This window comes from Convolutriloba macropyga, chromosome 3 (genome assembly GCF_964194025.1).
Source record: "Convolutriloba macropyga chromosome 3, txConMacr16.3, whole genome shotgun sequence".
Lineage (NCBI taxonomy): Eukaryota > Metazoa > Xenacoelomorpha > Acoela > Convolutidae > Convolutriloba > Convolutriloba macropyga.
Window position 1 is genome coordinate 7,227,470 of NC_134470.1, and position 22,148 is coordinate 7,249,617.

Sequence of the window (22,148 nt, forward strand, 5' to 3'; positions counted from 1 at the left end):
GTCAAAGTATATGGCCCTGTTTGCAGATGGTTAAAGTATATGGCCCCATTATTGGTTCTGCCATTCCTACATATCATACGCGTAAATTAGTCAAATGTATCAATCTCAATTTCTGCCCTATCTGGTACAGATTTTTCCTTTTTTGCTTTTATAATTACTATGTTTGTTTCACCATCACACCGTCAACTGTCCTTTTTCTTCTCAATTTTTGTTCCTTTGTACGTTGTTTTAGATGATGAAAATAACCTAGTTCCCCCATTGGGTCAATGGGTTGCAGTGCAATTACAGGATTGGTGCCACTGCGTAGCATGTCGATTGAAAGAAACACGCGTACCAAACAAAATATGATTTTAGATCCAATAAGAATAATCATCAAACTGATGGTTATTTCCCTGGCCACATGCCAGATTTGTTTCACTTCATTACCCAAGTATTCAAAAATCAGCAATTCATGCCACTGATGATTGTACTTTAAGTCCGTGTTAAATCCTGAAATGTTCTAGAGTCTCATGCTCATATAAACCTCCTTTTCCCAGGAAAACTTCTCTTCCTGTTATCGTCGTTCTCTAATGCCTTAATTTTTGGGCCTTTTTGCTGAGTACTAGGTCCTTGTCATTGAAAAACCCTTCCATTGGCGCCGAAGTTGACCAATTGACGTTAACTCTATAATTAGGCATATCATTGGGTTTTTCAATCAGTTGTATTCTTGGCCCATATGTTATCCATGACCCATTCCGCAATTCAAGAGCTTTCGGGTACATGGGGTTGCAATTAATCAGTGTAAAATTTCTATAGAATACTCTAGAAATGGGGTCCACGTATCTAATTACTTCTGAAGTGTTGTCAGAAGACACCCTAATTGGCACTTCCTCCGTAAAAAACTGATTTTCGACAACATGTACGATTACTTAGCGCACCTATGGACATAAAGTATTCCTCCCGCTCTTTCTGCGTGTGTACCCAGAGCGTTTTGTTGACATAAGAAAATTTGGTGTAAATTTCCGTTAATTGATGCCGTTAGAATCATAGCTCTGTGCATTTTTTCTATGTGACAATTTAATAACTCTATTTGTTTCAGGTTTTCAAACATGCCTCGAAGATCCCACACAAAAAGTTCGTCGAGTTTTATGTCCCTGAGATCTGTCTGAGATATCTGTTGTTGAAAACTTTTGTTCCGTGGCCGTCAACTTTTCCATTGTGTAAAACAAATTTCTGTGGTTTGTTTCAAAAAGCAGAAAATTGTCTATATGTTTTGTCTTTTTTTCAACTGGACAACTGAATTTCTTTTTCTGTCTAATTTGCTCGTCAAGTAATTTTTGTTTCCAGCGCGGACTATTTTTGTTTTTATCGAGTCTGAAAATTTAACGATCATTAAGATGTTTGGTTTTTTGTCATGATTGAACAGATATTGTACGGAATCTGTTTCAAATGTGTAACCTAGATATAACAAGGTCTGCTCCTGTTTCAAAGGGGCTTTAAAATATAACCAAGTTCCTTCCTTTGCTTCCCTAGTTTCAATGAACAAATTCCCCAAGAAAATTTCAGCATTTATCATGATGTCACCTTTCTGTGTTTCTCCTTTTGAATTGATCCAATCCACAGGGTAGACATAATTCACTCCTTTCTCATCTCCGCCTTTCATGAAAGTTTTTGATATCTTCTGAACAAGTTCAGCGTCGGTTCGGTCAACATTCATCTCGTTGAGGACGTCTTTGGGAGCATTGATTTCAAAATCACCAAGACCCGGTAACCACGCTTTGTGTCCCTGCCAAAGAATTTGACAGACTGACTTTTTTATTGGTTAAAACGTTGGAATTAATTGTGATTTTTTGTTTAAGTAAGTTGCGTCGTCATACCAACTACTCTTTTTCAGCACAGTTACCGTATATGCAGCCCTGTACATGCAGTAGTTTAGTTTACTCATGCTGATGATGAAAATAACCTAGTTCCCCCATTGGGTCAATGGGTTGCAGTGCAATTACAGGATTGGTGCCACTGCGTAGCATGTCGATTGAAAGAAACACGCGTACCAAACAAAATATGATTTTAGATCCAATAAAAATAATCATCAAACTGATGGTTATTTCCCTGGCCACATGCCAGATTTGTTTCACTTCATTACCCAAGTATTCAAAAATCAGCAATTCATGCCACTGATGATTGTACTTTAAGTCCGTGTTAAATCCTGAAATGTTCTAGAGTCTCATGCTCATATAAACCTCCTTTTCCCAGGAAAACTTCTCTTCCTGTTATCGTCGTTCTCTAATGCCTTAATTTTTGGGCCTTTTTGCTGAGTTCTAGGTCCTTGTCATTGAAAAACCCTTCCATTGGCGCCGAAGTTGACCAATTGACGTTAACTCTATAATTAGGCATATCATTGGGTTTTTCAATCAGTTGTATTCTTGGCCCATATGTTATCCATGACCCATTCCGCAATTCAAGAGCTTTCGGGTACATGGGGTTGCAATTAATCAGTGTAAAATTTCTATAGAATACTCTAGAAATGGGGTCCACGTATCTAATTACTTCTGAAGTGTTGTCAGAAGACACCCTAATTGGCACTTCCTCCGTAAAAAACTGATTTTCGACAACATGTACGATTACTTAGCGCACCTATGGACATAAAGTATTCCTCCCGCTCTTTCTGCGTGCGTACCCAGAGCGTTTTGTTGACATAAGAAAATTTGGTGTAAATTTCCGTTAATTGATGCCGTTAGAATCATAGCTCTGTGCATTTTTTCTATGTGACAATTTAATAACTCTATTTGTTTCAGGTTTTCAAACATGCCTCGAAGATCCCACACAAAAAGTTCGTCGAGTTTTATGTCCCTGAGATCTGTCTGAGATATCTGTTGTTGAAAACTTTTGTTCCGTGGCCGTCAACTTTTCCATTGTGTAAAACAAATTTCTGTGGTTTGTTTCAAAAAGCAGAAAATTGTCTATATGTTTTGTCTTTTTTTCAACTGGACAACTGAATTTCTTTTTCTGTCTAATTTGCTCGTCAAGTAATTTTTGTTTCCAGCGCGGACTATTTTTGTTTTTATCGAGTCTGAAAATTTAACGATCATTAAGATGTTTGGTTTTTTGTCATGATTGAACAGATATTGTACGGAATCTATTTCAAATGTGTAACCTAGATATAACAAGGTCTGCTCCTGTTTCAAAGGGTCTTTAAAATATAACCAAGTTCCTTCCTTTGCTTCCCTAGTTTCAATGAACAAATTCCCCAAGAAAATTTCAGCATTTATCATGATGTCACCTTTCTGTGTTTCTCCTTTTGAATTGATCCAATCCACAGGGTAGACATAATTCACTCCTTTCTCATCTCCGCCTTTCATGAAAGTTTTTGATATCTTCTGAACAAATTCAGCGTCGGTTCGGTCAACATTCATCTCGTTGAGGACGTCTTTGGGAGCATTGATTTCAAAATCACCAAGACCCGGTAACCACGCTTTGTGTCCCTGCCAAAGAATTTGACAGACTGACTTTTTTATTGGTTAAAACGTTGGAATTAATTGTGATTTTTTGTTTAAGTAAGTTGCGTCGTCATACCAACTACTCTTTTTCAGCACAGTTACCGTATATGCAGCCCTGTACATGCAGTAGTTTAGTTTACTCATGCTGCTGTTGGCGTAGATCAGTCGTCCTTTGTTTACTTGCTCCTCATTTATATGTAACTTTTCACATTTTGTCGGTTCCGTCATTGCAAATTTCTGCGTCTGTAGAATGTTCTCAAAATCATACCGCACAATCTCCAAGGATTGTGAAAAACCTAATATGCTAACCAACTGAAGAAATTTCTAGTTCAGCTGCACGATCCAATGTGGGTTCCACGCCCTCTGCATTTTTTCGTATCACCTTTTAAAAAAATACATCATTATCAAATTTTTCATCTGAATCGTTATCCTTGAATAAAAGATAGTCTTTCAGTTTCCGTGGTCTCGTTATTCCCGACGCACTTCTTGTCTGATATCGTCTTTCGGCGACATTTTGCGAAGTAGAAGCCGTGCTCCTATTTGGAAATTCTTCCCCTTCACTTCACCAGACTATCCCGGTTCTGCTGTGCGTCTACTTTGGGCGCAGGTATCTTTGTGCTTCTGCTCTTATTGTTGGTGTTAGTATTTATTGATTCTCTTGTACTCCCACCCATAGGTATTTGAAACGATTCGTCTTTGACTGTCTCATTGTGCGTTTCAGTATTAGGAATAATTTGACTAATATTTCCTTCCGATTGAACTTCTCTTCTATCTGTGTCATTCAATTTTGGGGCCACCACTTCAATTTCCACAAAATCATTGTCCTCCGTAAGGTCGTTTTGTGTTATTCTCGGTTCAATCTTTCCCTTCTTAGGTTCTTTTTTATCAGTGGTAGCACTTCTACTGTTAAAACAATTGAGTCGTTCGTAGTAGACCTTTTCTTGTTTTTTGGTTTTCACATCTTCAACAACAAAGTTCAGAAAGTTTATTATTTCACGTATTACTTGCGGTCCGCTGTAAAAGGATTTAAATTTCTTTGTCTGGCCAGTTTTTATTGTGGGGTTGAACACCATTATTAAATCAACTACTTCATATTGTGGTCCAAATAGGCTACAGTCATAGTAGGTTTTTTGTCTTTCTTGCTCCACATCCATGCTTTCCCGTACCAGCTCATGGCACGTTTGTAGTTCGTATTTCAAACAACCAACGTAATCACTCAAAGATGGGTAGATTTTGGCTTGTATTGTTTGATACATGCAATCAATCGACAGCGCGCATGATCGTCCAAAAAGGAGGTAAAAGGGGCTGTACTTCGTAACAGAGCGAATTGATGATCTGTACGCCATCATTACTAGCGGAAGGTAGTCGCTCCAGGTGTTGTGATGTTCACCCACATATTTTACAAGACTCTCTTCGATTGTGCGATTGGTGCGCTCTATCATTGCGTTTCCTTGAGGGTGATAAGCTGTTGTTGAGGTCCAGTTAATTCCCAGCTCTTTACACATGTTCTTGAAAAGATTCGACATAAAATTACTGCTCTTGTCGCTACGAAGATTTGCTGGACAATCAAACCTTGAAACCCATACGTTTACAAAGACCTTAGCTACCGTTGAAGCTTCTTGGTTGCTCATGGGATTTGCTTCATACCATTTTGTAAACTGATCTCCAATTAACAGAATGTATTTGTTTCCGCTGGACTCGGGTAAAGGTCCCATAATGTCTAAGGCAACTTGCCAGAACGGATGACTTGGTTTCCACGTTGTCAGGCTGTGTATGTGTTTCTGGTGTGGAGATTTCTTTTGACAGCATTCTTCGCAAGAACTTAACCAGTCGTGGACATCTTTCTTCATCCCGGGCCAGTAGAATCATTCTCGAACCCGATCAAATGTCTTGGCCATACCAAAATGTCCGCAATGTTCATGAAAGAAAGGCAGAATTTCCTTTAAAAGTGACCTCTGAATGACTATTTGTGTTAAGTTATCAAATTCTTCAATACGTTTCTGTCTCTTGATTAGATCATTTTCAATCCGTAAGTTTATGAAATCAGTCCAAAGTTTCCACAGTGCCCTAGAAGCTCCTGCCATGTGTTTTCTTTGAGGGCTTTTCCAGTTCTCAATCCAGTTTCTCAGTATAATGAGGTCGGCTGCATTTTTCTGATGTTCAACTAGTTGATCAACAGATTTCCCTAGTCCAATGGACCAGATATTTTTTTCTTCCGTATTTATTTGGTTCACTTGATCGCAGTCTTTGACTTTGTCTTCAGTGTGTGGAACTCTCGAAAGACAGTCCGCGTGAGGGATCTTTTTACCCGCTTCGTGTTTGATTTCAAAGTCAAACTGTCCGAGCTTTTCCATCCATCTGGCCAATAATCCGTCTGGTTCCTTAAAGCTATATAACCACGTGAGGGCCCTATGGTCAGTAGCAATTAAAAATTCTTGTACCAGAAGATAATTTCTGAAGTGTCGAGTAAAATAAACTATTGCAAAAAGTTCTCGTTTTGTTGCAGAATCGTTTCGTTGACTTTTGCTGAGCGTTTTGCTTGCGTATGCAATAACTCCTTCATCCCATTGTTGTCTTTGGGAAATAATTGCGCCAATGCCAAACAAAGAGGCGTCGGTGGTTAACGTATAGGGATCCGTGTCATTCGGATAACCCAAAATTTGTGCTTTCTGTAAAGTTTGTTTTAGTTGTTCAACTGCTGATTCACATTCCTTGCTCCAAGTAAAACATTCTTTTTTGTTTAATAGCTTATAAAGCCGCTCTGCTATTTTTCCGAAATCTTGTGTGAATCTTCTGTAAAAGCCTAATAGTCCTAATATAGCTCTCAATTCTTTTATTTTTCGTGGGCTTTTCATTTTACTGACTGCCGCTACTTTCTCCGGATCGACTTCTATTTGATACAATGTGTCCCAGGAAATAATTTTTTTTCCTGAAAAAACCTGCATTTTGAGCCTTTTATTTTCAATCCAGCGTCGTTAAGTCGCCCAAGCACGAGATCTAGGCGGTTTAAATGCTCCTCAAAGGATCTACCGAAGATGATTATGTCATCCAGGTATACTAAAGCCACTTCATAGGAGAGTCCCGACATGATCAATTCCATTAAATTTTGGAAAGCTCCTGGCGCTGACGCCAAACCCATGGGTAGTCTCTTCCATTTGTAGAGTCTTATTGGAGTTACAAAAGCTGTCACGTTCTGTGACTCTTCATCGAGTGCCATTTGAAAATATCCCGATGTCAAATCGATATTGGAAAAGTAACAATTTCCGTCTAGAGAATCAATAACGTCTTTTATTCTTGGTAGCGGCCAACTGGTTTTCTCGATTTGTTTATTAAAACCTCTGTAATCTACAACTAGTCTGTAGCTGCCATCTTTCTTCTTCACCAATATTGATGGTGCTTCCCAATACGAATGGGTTGGTTCAATTAATTTTGCATCCCCTAGATCGTCGACAATTTTTTTCATTGCTTTTCTTTTATCGAAGCTCATACTGCAATAACTTCTTCTGAACGGTTGTGCATCTTTGTTGAGTTTAATCTGGTGATTAATTTTGTCACAATATCCTGAGTCATTTGAGTTTTGTGAGAAGACTTGTTGATGTCTCGTGAACAATTCCTGTACTTTCTCTTTCTGCTGATCATTTAGTTTAGAACCTTCCAAGTTCGCGTGTTTTCCCATTTGAAAATTTTCCAATGTTTTTGGCTTTTTTTGATTTGTGAAAATTCCATTCACAACTAAGTTCTGTTTGTTTTCAAAGTAAGTTTCCACTTTAGTGCTTTTATACACGGTTACTGGTGCGTCCGTTAGATTTAACACTTTTATCAAACTCCAACCATCTTTCATTGATATCATACAGGCGGCTAAAAGCAAACCAGTCTTTAATTCAAAATATTCAATTGCTTCCACTAACCCTTCCACTCCTGGAATTTCCTCTCCGTTTTCATCAGCTAATCTAATTTTCATTCCCGCAATTGTAAAAACTTGAACACCTTGCGTTTTCTCTGTGGTGAGCGGTATTGAAATTTTAAAGTGACTGCTAAATACTTTCGCTTCGTGTAAGTTCAATACACATTTAATGGTTTTCAGGAAATCAATTCCCAGCAGACATTCTATACCTTCGTCTGCCGTTGTCACAAACTCTTGTTCAACCTCCGGTAGTCTTGGTTGCAACTGTTCCAAAAGCGTTACTCTGCCTATTATTTTGACAGCTGAGTTATTGATGGTTAACACTCGTTTTGTGTATGTTTGTACAATTCCCGGTTTTCCCAGTTTTCCGTATGTGGACCAGCTCAAAAGCGATATACTACTTCCACTGTCTATTAATCTAACGCATCTGTTCCCATGAAGTATGATTTCTGCATTTAGACATTTAATTTTGTTTGTCGAACAAACTCTAATGACATTGCAGTTCTCGGTGGTTTTCTTTTTAATAGGGCAGTTTCTTTTCAAGTGTTGGGAACTTCCACATAGGAAACGATTTCAACAATTCCTCCTTCTTGTCCTCAGGCTCTGCACTTGAAACCCTGCCTGTCGTTCCTCCTAGACGGTTCCTCTCTTCCAGAAGATCTGCCTCGGTGACTAGGTCCTGGCGTTGGAAATCGCCGCCGATCGTTAAACCCACGATCTTGTTGCTGTCCTCTGTCACGTCTGTCGTCACCCCACGGTCCCCGGGAACCGCTTCGCTCCCTAGATTGGTTTCGACGGTTTTCTCGCTGTTTGTCATCTACTGACAATTGGTTCACAAGCTTGGTGACGGCCTCCACTAAATCTTTTGTTTCATCTCGTCTAATTACTGCAACTTTTAGTGTTTGCTCTTCCTCCTCTTTTCTTGTTACAGCTTCGAGATGCAACGCTCTTTCCAAAATTGTTTCATTTTTCATATCCTTGTCGCCGATTTGCTTTCTGAGATCTAACCTCACCTGACTATGGTTGATTCCTTCTAGAAATCCGCTCAGAACGAGATGGTCTCTAATGTCTTGCAACTACGTTGGGTAAGCTTTCAAAGCCAACTGCTTTAAATCTCCCAGAAAGTTTTTCTCCTGATTTCTGTACGCGGCGAGCTAGCCGTACCCGGAAAACAACCGGTTTTTCGCTGTAGTGTTCTCAAAAAGCTGTAACGCATTCATCAGAATTTTCTCGTGTAGCTTGCGGTAGAGTGCGATAGAACTCTATGGCAGATTTTTGTAGCCTAAGTGCAAAGTAATGCGGCCATTCATCAAATTCGCGAGCCGGATCTCCTTCAGTTCTTTTCCACTTTTGTAGTTCCGCTAATAGCTCGAAATGCGTCACGTAACTTTCCAAGTCGTTTGAACCGGTAAATGCTTCTGGTAATAGCATTCTAGAGGTTGAGCCCGTTGCCATTTTATTGTTCCCCTAAATGTATCGTGCCCTTTTAAAACTTTGTTAAGTTGTTGAAATTAATAATTTCTATAAAATAATTATCAAGTAGATTGTCACTGGAAGGTGTTTTCTATTTTTATCTTTGAATTTCTATAGCACTCTCTTTATTTTAATGTTTAAAAACTTTTGTTTATAGAAATCTAACGCTTATTTCAATATGGTAATTGTTTTTTTACTTATTTATTTAATTTTCTTTTTTTTTAAGGAAGTTTTAATTTACAGTCTAATAGACAACTGTCCCACATAATTTATTTTTTTTAATATGATTCTGGCTGAACTCCGATTTTCATTGTTTCATCGATGTTTTTAACATATTTTCTTTTCTATTTACGACAAGGATGATATTAGGTGCTTTAGTTTTCTTTTACTTTCTCCTGCTTACTGTTACTTTTTCAACTACTTTCAATTGATTTTACAACGCGACTATCCCGCACTTTTTTTTGATGGTTATGCCACTCGTTATCTAAAAGTCAATTTAGCAAATAAAGTCGAAAGAAAAAAATATTTCCTAGACTAAAAAGACTTACACAGTGGCAATCAGTTTCAATTACGAACGAAAATAACAAGAAAGAACTGTTTGTTTCTACTCACTTGGTATGATGAGGTCTTTCCACACATAGAAGTTTCTGTCTTCAGCAACGAGTAAAAGATAGCACCACGCGAGTAATTTCTCACTGGTTTCCTGAGGCTGATTTCCTCCGCTGTGACTTTTGCAATTGATTCCCACAAAAATTGGTGGAAATTGGTGGAAATTGAAGATTTGTTATCCCAAATCTTGTGTTTGGTCTCGAGAAAAATTCGATTCTCGGAGTTTTTGGGGTTAAAGTGCTTTTTATTCGCGTCTCCCTATCGACAAATTTGTTAAAGATTTTAAAATGTTAACTTTCCTTTAAATCTTTGTCGCCAGTGTAATATCCGTTCACTGTCTACGGTTACGGTTTGGGTTGGGTGTTTTTCTTAAGCACTTCAAACCTCGGAGTTACTGAGGAAAAATTTCCCAGCTTCAGACTTGATTTTAATTGAGCAGATGTAAATTTAAAATCGGTTTAATAAAAAGTTAGATCTATTGCTTGTGAATATTAGAAGTTTTGTGAAGATGAAAGATGTAAAGCAATTTAAGAGAGGCAGCTCGATTGTGTAAGATTTAGTATTGAATATGTACTTTGGTTTCAGTCCTATCAATGGTTAATTAATCTTAGGTTATTTTTACCTATTTTAGTTAATCTCCTTGGGATGTTCTCAAAGTTATTTTCTACCGCACGGGTCCCTGTTAGTTAAACAAACAGATAACAGGTTTACCTGCTTGACGAATCCCGTCATGAACAAACATTCCTTGACGTGTCCCGTCATGATAAAATTCCATAATGATTCCCATCATTATTTATGAGGCTTTCTCTATATTGTTAAAATCCGGTATATTGTTATATTGTTATTAGTAACCATCTCTTTATACCATTCTCCTACTTGTTTGTGAAAAATTCGATTTTTGCGTTTAATATGTTATTTATGAGCATGTCATACATTATGGTTCACTATTCTATGGGGCCTAAATGATGTAGGTGGATTGGTGCTTTTCTATCTGGGCCAAGCGCCGTAGTTTTCTGTGTCTCATAGTTTCACTGTGTTACACTTAATCTTCCTGCCATGCATTTCCAGTTTTAAATGTTCTTGGTGCATTTCTTTTGTTTTCCATACTTCATGGGGTGTGGAGTGTATCGTTGGTTAAACTTTTTTGCGCATTTCCTTGGATCATGGTGAGGAGTAGTATTCTTAGCGTCAAAGTATATGGCCCTGTTTGCAGATGGTTAAGGGATACTTGACGAAAGTCCTTTCAATGTGCTCCAAAATTTAGAGCAGTTACCTCTGTGAAGAAGTGGAGCCTAATAAATGTTTTCTCATTTGAAATAATGTTTGCTCTTGTGTCTTCCGGTCGTTTCGACTGCCATAGAGGGCAAAGAGCGTTCAAATCACCTACAATAATGCAGTCATCTAAATCAATAATTTGCTGATTGATGTCTTGTATCAGAGCTAGACGAAGCTAGTATGTAGGTGTTCACTAGTTCGATGTTAGTCCTGAGTACATTTTGTCCCTTTCATGATAGGTTGGCTCATTCACATTGATGTTTGCCCTCCAGCACGTGTTGATGCCCTCCAGCACGTGTTGTCAACACCATTGTAATACATACTTTACATGGCATCGGACTGCAAGGAGGCGTTGTCACAAATACCCGAGAACCATTTTTGTCTCGAGGCTTTATTTTTATCTTTCGTAAAACAATGATGACTGGATAGTGAAAGTTTTGTACCATTTATTTTGCAACTGATTTTTGGATCTTTTCCGTTTGTGCCCCCCAGCTTAGTGGACGCATATTATTTGCACCCCCAGAAGCACGTGCCATATTTTAACATAATGATTTACTACTATGCATTGGCACGTGCTCTGCAACTGGGGGGGGCGCAGAACGTATTGGGGGTACACAAACGGAAAAGATCACAATTTTTATATCAACGACGAATTTTCGTGGCGACTTAAATTCATGTTGTGAAGGTTCATTCTTTACAGTTTACCCCTCCCCCTTTAGCTCCTTTTCGCGGCAATGCCGCCACCCATCCCACAGAGTAAGGATGAGCTCCTTCAAACAGTTGTTTAAGAGCAGTTTGTTCGACTTTATTAGTTTTTGTTTTGTTGAGACTAGGAAGTTAAAATTTCAGAAATTTGGCAATGGAGTGTGGCAGTATTATTGGAATCAACTATCAGTCCAATTTATTTTCCTTGGATTTGAGGGAAGGCCTCGACATAAATCAAATTTGTGCTATCATATTGGAGAATGTTGAAAATTCTTTTTTCGTGGCTTTGCATGCCTTGGACTCCTTTGTACAGCTTAACTGGACGGGTCCTGGAATTGACGAATCTAAGTTGAGTATGCCGCTGAAAACTGCACTATGTTCCAAAAGTGCCCTGAGAGATCTCACTGTAGATACTGTTCCTGCTTATACATTATGCGTTTTCCCAGGATTTCTATCGTTGAGCTATCAACTGCTTTATTCGGATAACATATATGGACATGAGAATGCCTACCAGTTAGCTCACGCCAAAGTATGTTTGATTAAAGTTTGGCAAAGTGTTCTGGACAATTCAACAATGACGCTACGAGAGCTTTTTGTGAAAGAGCTTCCTCAACTAAATCTCGGAGTGGAAGCTTTATCTGATTCAGAAAAAGTTCTGCTGTGTTCGCAATTGTGTGAAACATGTTTTATGTTCTATTTGCAAAATGAAGCATTGTCGTACTCGGCCAAGGCAAATGAAGCTTCCAAAATTTCGATTGAGTTTGCCGGTGCGTTGGGAGTCAACACCAAGTTTCAGACAGATGCTCTTTCTCAGTTATTTGTCAAAATAGATATACTTGACCCATTTGTTTCAAACTTTGCTGAGAAAACATGCGAGCAACACCCCAGAAATAAAGCCCTTGATGACGACACACTTCTTCCAGAAACTAAATTTTTGAACCCGGAAGCTACTGAAATTCCAGATATATGTCTCGAACAACAAATAGTTGTCTGCTTAAAGTTGCATCACCATTTACATCATTTGGCTACCGATACATCCACTGAATATGAACGAAAAGCTCTCGTGAACGCTATTGTTAAGTTCAAATCCAAATTTTATCCAGTTCAGTATTACGGTCTTTTCCAACGATCAGCTATTGAAGGGAAGCACATAAGATACCTGGATCGCTTGCTGATGCAAATGGAGGACCTGCAAAGTTGCTACAGTCTGAGTTCCAAGGATTTGAGCAAAATGGTTGCATTTTTTGCCCTCTCATGGCCGAGCAAATGGCAAACAGATAGATAGTACGCAGACATTTTTATTTGAGCTGGGGTGCACGGCCACTTCTCTAGAAATATATCTGAAACTGGAAATGTGGGAGATTGCTGCCTCTTGTTACGTGAGGCTTGATCGTCGAACAGAGGGAACTGAGCTAATTGAGAAGCAACTTGCAAAAAATCCAACTGCTAATTTATGTTGTCTTTTGGGTGATTTAAAAAGCGAACCAGAATGCTACCGGAAAGCGCTTGAAATTACGGGCGGAAAATTTTCGAAGGCCTTCAAAGCACTGGGTGTTCATTATTGCGGCGAAAACAAAATGGAGTTAGCAGTTGAAAACTTTGAAAAATCTCTGAATCTGAACAGCTTACAACCAGGTGTTTGGTACTCAATGGGTTGTTGTGCTATGTCAATAGAAGATTGGGAAAGAGGTTTGAAAGCTTTCCAACGTTTTGTCAAACTTGAGCCGGAAAATGCTGAAGTATGGAGCAACTTGGGAGCTGTTTTTGTCAATATGAATGACATTACAAGAGCCCACAGAGCCTTTTCTCAAGCTGCAAGGCACAGTTTTGACAATTGGCAGATTTGGGAGAACTTTTTATTGACCAGTGTCAGCACGGGTGAAGTCCAAGATGCTATTCGGTGCTTTAAAAGAATTTTGCAGTTAAAAGACAGACGGCTGGACATATTAGCGTTTCAAAAGACTACTCAGATTTAGTATTGAATATGTACTTTGGTTTGAGTCCTATCAATGGTTAATTAATCTTAGGTTATTTTTACCCATTTTAGTTAATCTCCTTGGGATGTTCTCAAAGTTATTTTCTACCGCACGGGTCCCTGTTAGTTAAACAAACAGATAACAGGTTTACCTGCTTGACGAATCCCGTCATGAACAAACATTCCTTGACGTGTCCCGTCATGATAAAATTCCATAATGATTCCCATCATTATTTATGAGGCTTTCTCTATATTGTTAAAATCCGGTATATTGTTATATTGCTATTAGTAACCATCTCTTTTTGTTCTCCTACTTGTTTGTGAAAAATTCGATTTTTGCGTTTAATATGTTATTTATGAGCATGTCATACATTATGGTTCACTATTCTATGGGGCCTAAATGATGTAGGTGGATTGGTGCTTTTCTATCTGGGCCAAGCGCCGTAGTTTTCTGTGTCTCATAGTTTTACTGTGTTACACTTAATCTTCCTGCCATGCATTTCCAGTTTTAAATGTTCTTGGTGCATTTCTTTTGTTTTCCATACTTCATGGGGTGTGGAGTGTATCGTTGCTTAAACTTGTTTGCGCATTTCCTTAGATCATGGTGAGGAGTAGTATTCTTAGCGTCAAAGTATATGGCCCTGTTTGCAGATGGTTAAGGGATACTTGACGAAAGTCCTTTCAATGTGCTCCAAAATTTAGAGCAGTTACCTCTGTGAAGAAGTGGAGCCTAATAAATGTTTTCTCATTTGAAATAATGTTTCCTCTTGTGTCTTCCGGTCGTTTCGACTGCCATAGAGGGCAAAGAGCGTTCAAATCACCTACAATAATGCAGTCATCTAAATCAATAATTTGCTGATTGATGTCTTGTATCAGAGCTAGACGAAGCTAGTATGTAGGTGTTCACTAGTTCGATGTTAGTCCTGAGTAGATTTTGTCCCTTTCATGATAGGTTGGCTCATTCACATTGATGTTTGCCCTCCAGCACGTGTTGATGCCCTCCAGCACGTGTTGTCAACACCATTGTAATACATACTTTACATGGCATCGGACTGCAAGGAGGCGTTGTCACAAATACCCGAGAACCATTTTTTGTCTCGAGGCTTTATTTTTATCTTTCGTAAAACAATGATGACTGGATAGTGAAAGTTTTGTAGCATTTATTTTGCAACTGATTTTTGGATCTTTTCCGTTTGTGCCCCCCAGCTTAGTGGACGCATATTATTTGCACCCCCAGAAGCACGTGCCATATTTTAACATAATGATTTACTACTATGCATTGGCACGTGCTCTGCAACTGGGGGGGGGGGGCGCAGAACGTATTGGGGGTACACAAACGGAAAAGATCACAATTTTTATATCAACATGTAAAAGAAACCAATTTGTCAAATTAAAATTACTTCCAATACTTAAAACAAACGTTTTCGAACTTTACGTTCATCGTCAGGTTAAAACTGTTTTACAAATTGTTAAAAGATAAAATGAATATGTATTTACATTTGTCTGAGATGACAATTAAAACAATTCTAGGAAACATTCTAAAAAATTCAATCGAAAATTTTTCCTTATATACAATATTTAGCCTATTTACAACACATATTTACATCTGTTATCAATTTACTTAAAAACATTCCTATTCCGGATTTTTCGATTTTGTCCATGTTCTTGTATTTTTAGGGTTATTCCGAATTTGCCCTAACCATAAGTATCCCTCTTGTGGAGGTTTTGCAAATTTCGTTTTGTCATGCACAAAATGTTTTTTGCCCTATGCATTCTCATTTAGTCAAAATTATGATTTGAACTAATATTTTAGCGTGAGTTCCCTCCCCCTATATTCGTCGCGTGTGTTTAGTGCCGGCTTCAGCTTGCTGATATATATAGCTTCGATGATCATTAGTTTTTCTACTGACCGACAGGCGTCCAGAATTCTCCATTCAATGTCATTCGTGGCGCCACGACATTCAACTAGATGTTGACCCACCTGTGAATCCTTCTTTTGATGTTCTGTTATCCTTGTGGTAACATGCCGGCTTGTTTGCCCAACATAGATGGATCCGCATCCATTACATTTAATTTCATATACCACGTGGGATTTCAGATCTCTATCAAAGGATGGTTTCAGGGTGGGGAGGCACGATCTTAATTTTCGCGTTGTAAAAACTACTTGCAATTCGCATAGTTTCTTCAATTTGCTTGCGAAGTTTTGAGTGAGGTTGCCTCTGTATTGTAGAAAAATAGTTGGCTTATCATTAGATTTAGTCTTGCTTTTTTGATGCTCTTTCGGTGTTGTTCTTAATTGGTCTTTACCGCCACTTATTATTTTTTCTAGAGTCTGATTCACAATTTTTGAAGACCATTCCTCTGGATATTGATTTTTGGTCCAGCAAGATTTGTTCTTTTCAAGAGCCTGATCGAAGGCCAACCAATTAGAGGTTGCATTAAAAACCCTGTGAACCGTCCCTTGAATCACATTTTTCTTATGTTGAAGCGGTGCACAGCTGCGAAAATTCAGTATTATTCCAGTGTCAGTTGGTTTTTGATACCAATGACAGGTGATATTATTTTTGCTGCTCACATTTACGTTAATGTCAAGAAAAGCCAAACCCCCATCCATGTTCACTTTTTCTAAGGTAAATTGCAGGTTGTTGTGTAATGAATTTGCAAATTTTAAATACTCATCCGGGTCACCACGAACCGTGCAGATAATATCATCCACATACCTTTTAAACAATTTCATCTCCTTATCGTGTCCCACTGTCTGTTGGTTGCTGCAATAAGTACAAATCCAAACCACATCCTGCATGTTGGCGTATTCCTCATTCGATATTTTTTGGCATCTTGCATGAAACCAGTTTTTGCATGACTCACATTCCACTCCTTTTCCTCGGTAGGTCACTCTCCGGTTACAGTCTTTGCAATTCCCGTTTTGGTCGCATCTGGAAAAGTTTTTACTGAGCTCTGGTTTTTGAAGTGATGCCTCAAACGATTTCATCCACACATTTGCTAGTATTACAGCCAGTGATGCACCCATAGCCAGTCCCTCTGATTGTACATACCAGATCCCATTACATTTGAAATGAACATTCGTCACCGCAAGCTTTAGCAAACTTTTCATGGCGGACCTTGGGATATCTGGAGCTAGGTTGCTTGAATAGAGATCTCTTAGAGCAATTTCTATAGCCTCTCCAACTGGAACGTTGGTGTACAAACTTTTTACGTCAAGAGATACTATCTGCTCGTCATCTTCAAGAGTGAGAGACTCTAAGGCTTTTCTAGCATCTTGCGTGTTGGTTTCAATGTTTGCGCCCGGTAGTTTCTGGAAAAATGGTGTCAAAAATCTGTTCAAGTTTTCGTAGCTGCTACCCGGTATTGAAAGAACAGGTCGGAGAGGTGTATCTTTTTTATGTACCTTTGCCAGGCCATAAAGCCTCGCTGGTTGTGAACCTGTTGACCTGAGTCTTTGATAAATTTTGTCACTAATTTTCCCTTGCTTCATTAAATTTTGCAGGCTGTTATTGATCTGTTTTTCATTTTTGATCACAATTTCATCTTTAGCTACTTCGATTTTTTGAAATTGATCTGAGTTCAGTACCTCATCAAGTTTTTCCCTGTACGTTGACTTCTTCATCACACAGAAACCGCAACCTTTGTCAAATGGTACCGCCAGCAAATCATTGGCTTTTAGGTAATCATGCACTTTTTTGACCCCTCTATCCAATGGGGTTTCACGTACATTTTTTGCATACCATTTTGCGGACGCCTCAATTTCACAAAGTTTCTCACCCTCAGTGTTATTCTCGCGTAACTCACGTACAAGTTTGTCTACATCTGCGAGAAAGTGCACCTCATTAAACTTGTCTCTCACTGGGTGTTTAGGTCCCAACGATAGGATGTCAAGTACAAACTTTGGAAGTTCCGGGCCATCCATTATCACAACATTACTGTGGGAGCCATTCCGCAGTGGTCTATCCTGTCTCTCTGACAGTTTATCAAGTTTTCCATTAAGTCTGTTCTGAACCATTGCGGAGTGACCCCTCATTTCACGCTTAATGCAGCTAAAAACGGATGGCATCAATTCTGGTCTCACCTTCTCCCTAAAACTACTCCTATCTGTCTCAAGTTTTTCCCTGAACACTTTACGGCCTTTCTCCGCACGGTTTATTTCTTGTTTTAGGAGCTTTAATTGAAAACTGTGCACCGCTTGTTCAGAAAAAATTTCATTTTTAGGAGCGCGAAACCTCAAAAAATCCGGAATTATATCATTGTTAAGGCATTGTTTTAGAAATTCAATTCGGTAATTGCAGCTAGTGACCTTATTTAAAGATTTCAAGTAATCAAGATAAAGTTTGAAACAGTTTGATTTTTTCAAAATATACCTGAGCCACGTCTTCGGTAGCAGCAACGACATACCTCAAAGAAGCTCAAGGACAGGGGGCAATGAAGCCCGATTGTTCAGGAGCTCCTCCTCAGTCTGTGTCTGTTGCACCTTCCTTGCCTTGGCTCTCACTTTCCTCTGCCTTTTGCCCAAGTTCTTGCCTTTTCCTTTCTTGAGCAGCCCTCTTAAATTGTATTGATGGCGTAATACTGTCTCCAAGGTCTTAATCTCCAGCCCAGCTTCCTGATGCAGCTGAGAATACTTTCCTGGCTGCGTCTTCCTTTTTCTCTTCGAAATCAGGTGCTTGGTTACGCTTAGCACCAGTACCTCGGACTTCAGCAGCTCCTGAAAAATATCCTCTGTGCCTATACGTCGACAGTACACAATAGCACAGAAGCGGTCTTTGTTCGTTCTAAGAAACGATGTCAACTCCGGCACGCTGCAGGGTTGGTAGTTGTTTGACTTGTGACGTGAGATTGTGTTGTTTATCAGGTCGTGCCACACTACCAAGTCCTTCCTCTTGCTCAGATGACCCTTCTGAAGGAGATTTCTCGCGTTCTTGAACCAATTTCTGGAATTTCTGTTGAAGGAGAATCCGGGAACTGATGTTACTTTCCCTAAAAACTGTTTCTTGCTTGAATATGGGAGACTATTTACGGCGTGATGAAGCGAACTTGCAGCCAAAATATGCACCATCTCGGTAAATCTATAAAATTCATACTCGCTAAAACACTAAAACAGTGAAAACTTCTCAAAGTATTATGTAATGAGCCCCTCTATAGGCCTTGTTTTCAAAATATTTGACAAAGTAAATGTAAAAGAAACCAATTTGTCAAATTAAAATTACTTCCAATACTTAAAACAAACGTTTTCGAACTTTACGTTCATCGTCAGGTTAAAACTGTTTTACAAATTGTTAAAAGATAAAATGAATATGTATTTACATTTGTCTGAGATGACAATTAAAACAATTCTAGGAAACATTCTAAAAAATTCAATCGAAAATTTTTCCTTATATACAATATTTAGCCTATTTACAACACATATTTACATCTGTTATCAATTTACTTAAAAACATTCCTATTCCGGATTTTTCGATTTTGTCCATGTTCTTGTATTTTTAGGGTTATTCCGAATTTGCCCTAACCATTGGAATATCAACGACGAATTTTCGTGGCGACTTAAATTCATGTTGTGAAGGTTCATTCTTTACAGTTTACCCCTCCCCCTTTAGCTCCTTTTCGCGGCAATGCCGCCACCCATCCCACAGAGTAAGGATGAGCTCCTTCAAACAGTTGTTTAAGAGCAGTTTGTTCGACTTTATTAGTTTTTGTTTTGTTGAGACTAGGAAGTTAAAATTTCAGAAATTTGTCAATGGAGTGTGGCAGTATTATTGGAATCAACTATCAGTCCAATTTATTTTCCTTGGATTTGAGGGAAGGCCTCGACATAAATCAAATTTGTGCTATCATATTGGAGAATGTTGAAAATTCTTTTTTTGTGGCTTTGCATGCCTTGGACTCCTTTGTACAGCTTAACTGGACGGGTCCTGGAATTGACGAATCTAAGTTGAGTATGCCGCTGAAAACTGCACTATGTTCCAAAAGTGCCCTGAGAGATCTCACTGTAGATACTGTTCCTGCTTATACATTATGCGTTTTCCCAGGATTTCTATCGTTGAGCTATCAACTGCTTTATTCGGATAACATATATGGACATGAGAATGCCTACCAGTTAGCTCACGCCAAAGTATGTTTGATTAAAGTTTGGCAAAGTGTTCTGGACAATTCAACAATGACGCTACGAGAGCTTTTTGTGAAAGAGCTTCCTCAACTAAATCTCGGAGTGGAAGCTTTATCTGATTCAGAAAAAGTTCTGCTGTGTTCGCAATTGTGTGAAACATGTTTTATGTTCTATTTGCAAAATGAAGCATTGTCGTACTCGGCCAAGGCAAATGAAGCTTCCAAAATTTCGATTGAGTTTGCCGGTGCGTTGGGAGTCAACACCAAGTTTCAGACAGATGCTCTTTCTCAGTTATTTGTCAAAATAGATATACTTGACCCATTTGTTTCAAACTTTGCTGAGAAAACATGCGAGCAACACCCCAGAAATAAAGCCCTTGATGACGACACACTTCTTCCAGAAACTAAATTTTTGAACCCGGAAGCTACTGAAATTCCAGATATATGTCTCGAACAACAAATAGTTGTCTGCTTAAAGTTGTATCACCATTTACATCATTTGGCTACCGATACATCCACTGAATATGAACGAAAAGCTCTCGTGAACGCTATTGTTAAGTTCAAATCCAAATTTTATCCAGTTCAGTATTACGGTCTTTTCCAACGATCAGCTATTGAAGGGAAGCACATAAGATACCTGGATCGCTTGCTGATGCAAATGGAGGACCTGCAAAGTTGCTACAGTCTGAGTTCCAAGGATTTGAGCAAAATGGTTGCATTTTTTGCCCTCTCATGGCCGAGCAAATGGCAAACAGATAGACAGTACGCAGACATTTTGTTTGAGCTGGGGTGCACGGCCACTTCTCTAGAAATATATCTGAAACTGGAAATGTGGGAGATTGCTGCCTCTTGTTACGTGAGGCTTGATCGTCGAACAGAGGGAACTGAGCTAATTGAGAAACAACTTGCAAAAAATCCAACTGCTAATTTATGGTGTCTTTTGGGTGATTTAAAAAGCGAACCAGAATGCTACCGGAAAGCGCTTGAAATTACGGGCGGAAAATTTTCGAAGGCCTTCAAAGCACTGGGTGTTCATTATTGCGGCGAAAAGAAAATGGAGTTAGCAGTTGAAAACTTTGAAAAATCTCTGAATCTGAACAGCTTACAACCAGGTGTTTGGTACTCAATGGGTTGTTGTGCTATGTCAATAGAAGATTGGGAAAGAGGTTTGAAAGCTTTCCAACGTTTTGTCAAACTTGAGCCGGAAAATGCTGAAGGATGGAGCAACTTGGGAGCTGTTTTTGTCAATATGAATGACATTACAAGAGCCCACAGAGCCTTTTCTCAAGCTGCAAGGCACAGTTTTGACAATTGGCAGATTTGGGAGAACTTTTTATTGACCAGTGTCAGCACGGGTGAAGTCCAAGATGCTATTCGGTGCTTTAAAAGAATTTTGCAGTTAAAAGACAGACGGCTGGACATATTAGCGTTTCAAAAGACTACTCAAATGTTTATTAAGTCGAAAAAAGATCACGATGAACTATCGTGGTCTAGACAGAAAGCGTTTTTCATGGAGTTTATGGGGTTTGTAACGTCGAAAGTTTCGACTATGTATCAAGTTTGGGAATGCTATGGCGACGTCTGCTATGAGTGTGCTGAAGATTTTTCGGATAAGGAAAAAGGAACCCGTTTCTACATCAAAGCTTTAAGACAATTGATGAACACGCCGAAAGTGGATTCTAACTTTGAGCTGTTCATGAGTTGCTCGAAGAAATCGGAAAAGTTGCTGAAATGTTTTGATGAGTTCGTGAACGAGAGCGCCGAAAAATGTCCGGAAGATTTGAAAGTTGAACTGAACGGATCGCTGAGAAATCTGAAGAACTTTTACAACTTAGAGGCGTCGTTCTTTGAACATGTTACACCTGAGTCTGAAAAACTCATTGCCGATTTGATTAAATTTTTGGACCAGTTGGAACAGAGATTAAAAAGTGTCTGATTGCTCCTTTTTGTTTTCTTTGGACGATAAGGTACCGCAGTTAGCTTTTGAGATCACAGCAATGGCTAATATGATTGTGTTCCAAGATATTGAAATGCTGATGCTGAAGATCAGTTTGAAAGGCTAGTTTTGTAAAATATTCGACCAATTTTGCTGTTATGAAATCATCACTTCAGCTGAGCTAGATCACTAATTCAAGGTCTTCTTTCTGAAGGTTTTCGCTCTTGCAAAGCAGAAGTCTATACTTGAGTTCATTCACATCGTGTTTCGATACTTTCAAGGAAAACGGGTCGAATACATAAAATACTGCTTGGGGTGCGCGAGCCCAAACGACAAGTATTCAATTGCACAAAAACGAGTAGGAACTGATAGGAAGTATCTAAAAAAGTTTTCCAATGAGCTACCAGAAAACGATATTATTAACTCTATATCCAAGACATCAATGAACTTTTCTAATGGCATCATTCCTAAAGTTGTCGATGAAGCATCACATTTCCTGCACCTAAATCATTTATTTGGCGCTGTTGTGCGGTTTTTTCCAAAGACTTGAAAGAAGGCATTGTGCGGCCATTGTTGAAAAAATTCATAGGTCCTATCAAACTCTCGGCCTGTAAACAACCTGCAATTTATTTTGAGGACCCAGAGAATTTAGAGAAACCCAATCACGTGAAGATTATG

At 38.9% G+C, this 22,148-nt stretch overlaps 2 protein-coding genes across 2 annotated transcripts; both read left to right on the forward strand.

The window, feature by feature from the left end:
• Positions 1–11,596: 11,596 nt before the first annotated feature.
• On the forward strand, positions 11,597–12,727 carry LOC142336118 (tetratricopeptide repeat protein 27-like). Its single transcript, XM_075384669.1, has one exon. It carries the CDS (start codon positions 11,597–11,599, stop codon positions 12,725–12,727), a length of 1,131 nt encoding a protein of 376 aa, XP_075240784.1.
• A 6,433-nt stretch (positions 12,728–19,160) lies between these two features.
• LOC142335899 (tetratricopeptide repeat protein 27-like) lies at positions 19,161–21,473 on the forward strand. The gene has a single exon (XM_075384260.1). It carries the CDS (start codon positions 19,167–19,169, stop codon positions 21,468–21,470), a length of 2,304 nt encoding a protein of 767 aa, XP_075240375.1. The 5' UTR covers positions 19,161–19,166; the 3' UTR covers positions 21,471–21,473.
• Positions 21,474–22,148: the final 675 nt, after the last annotated feature.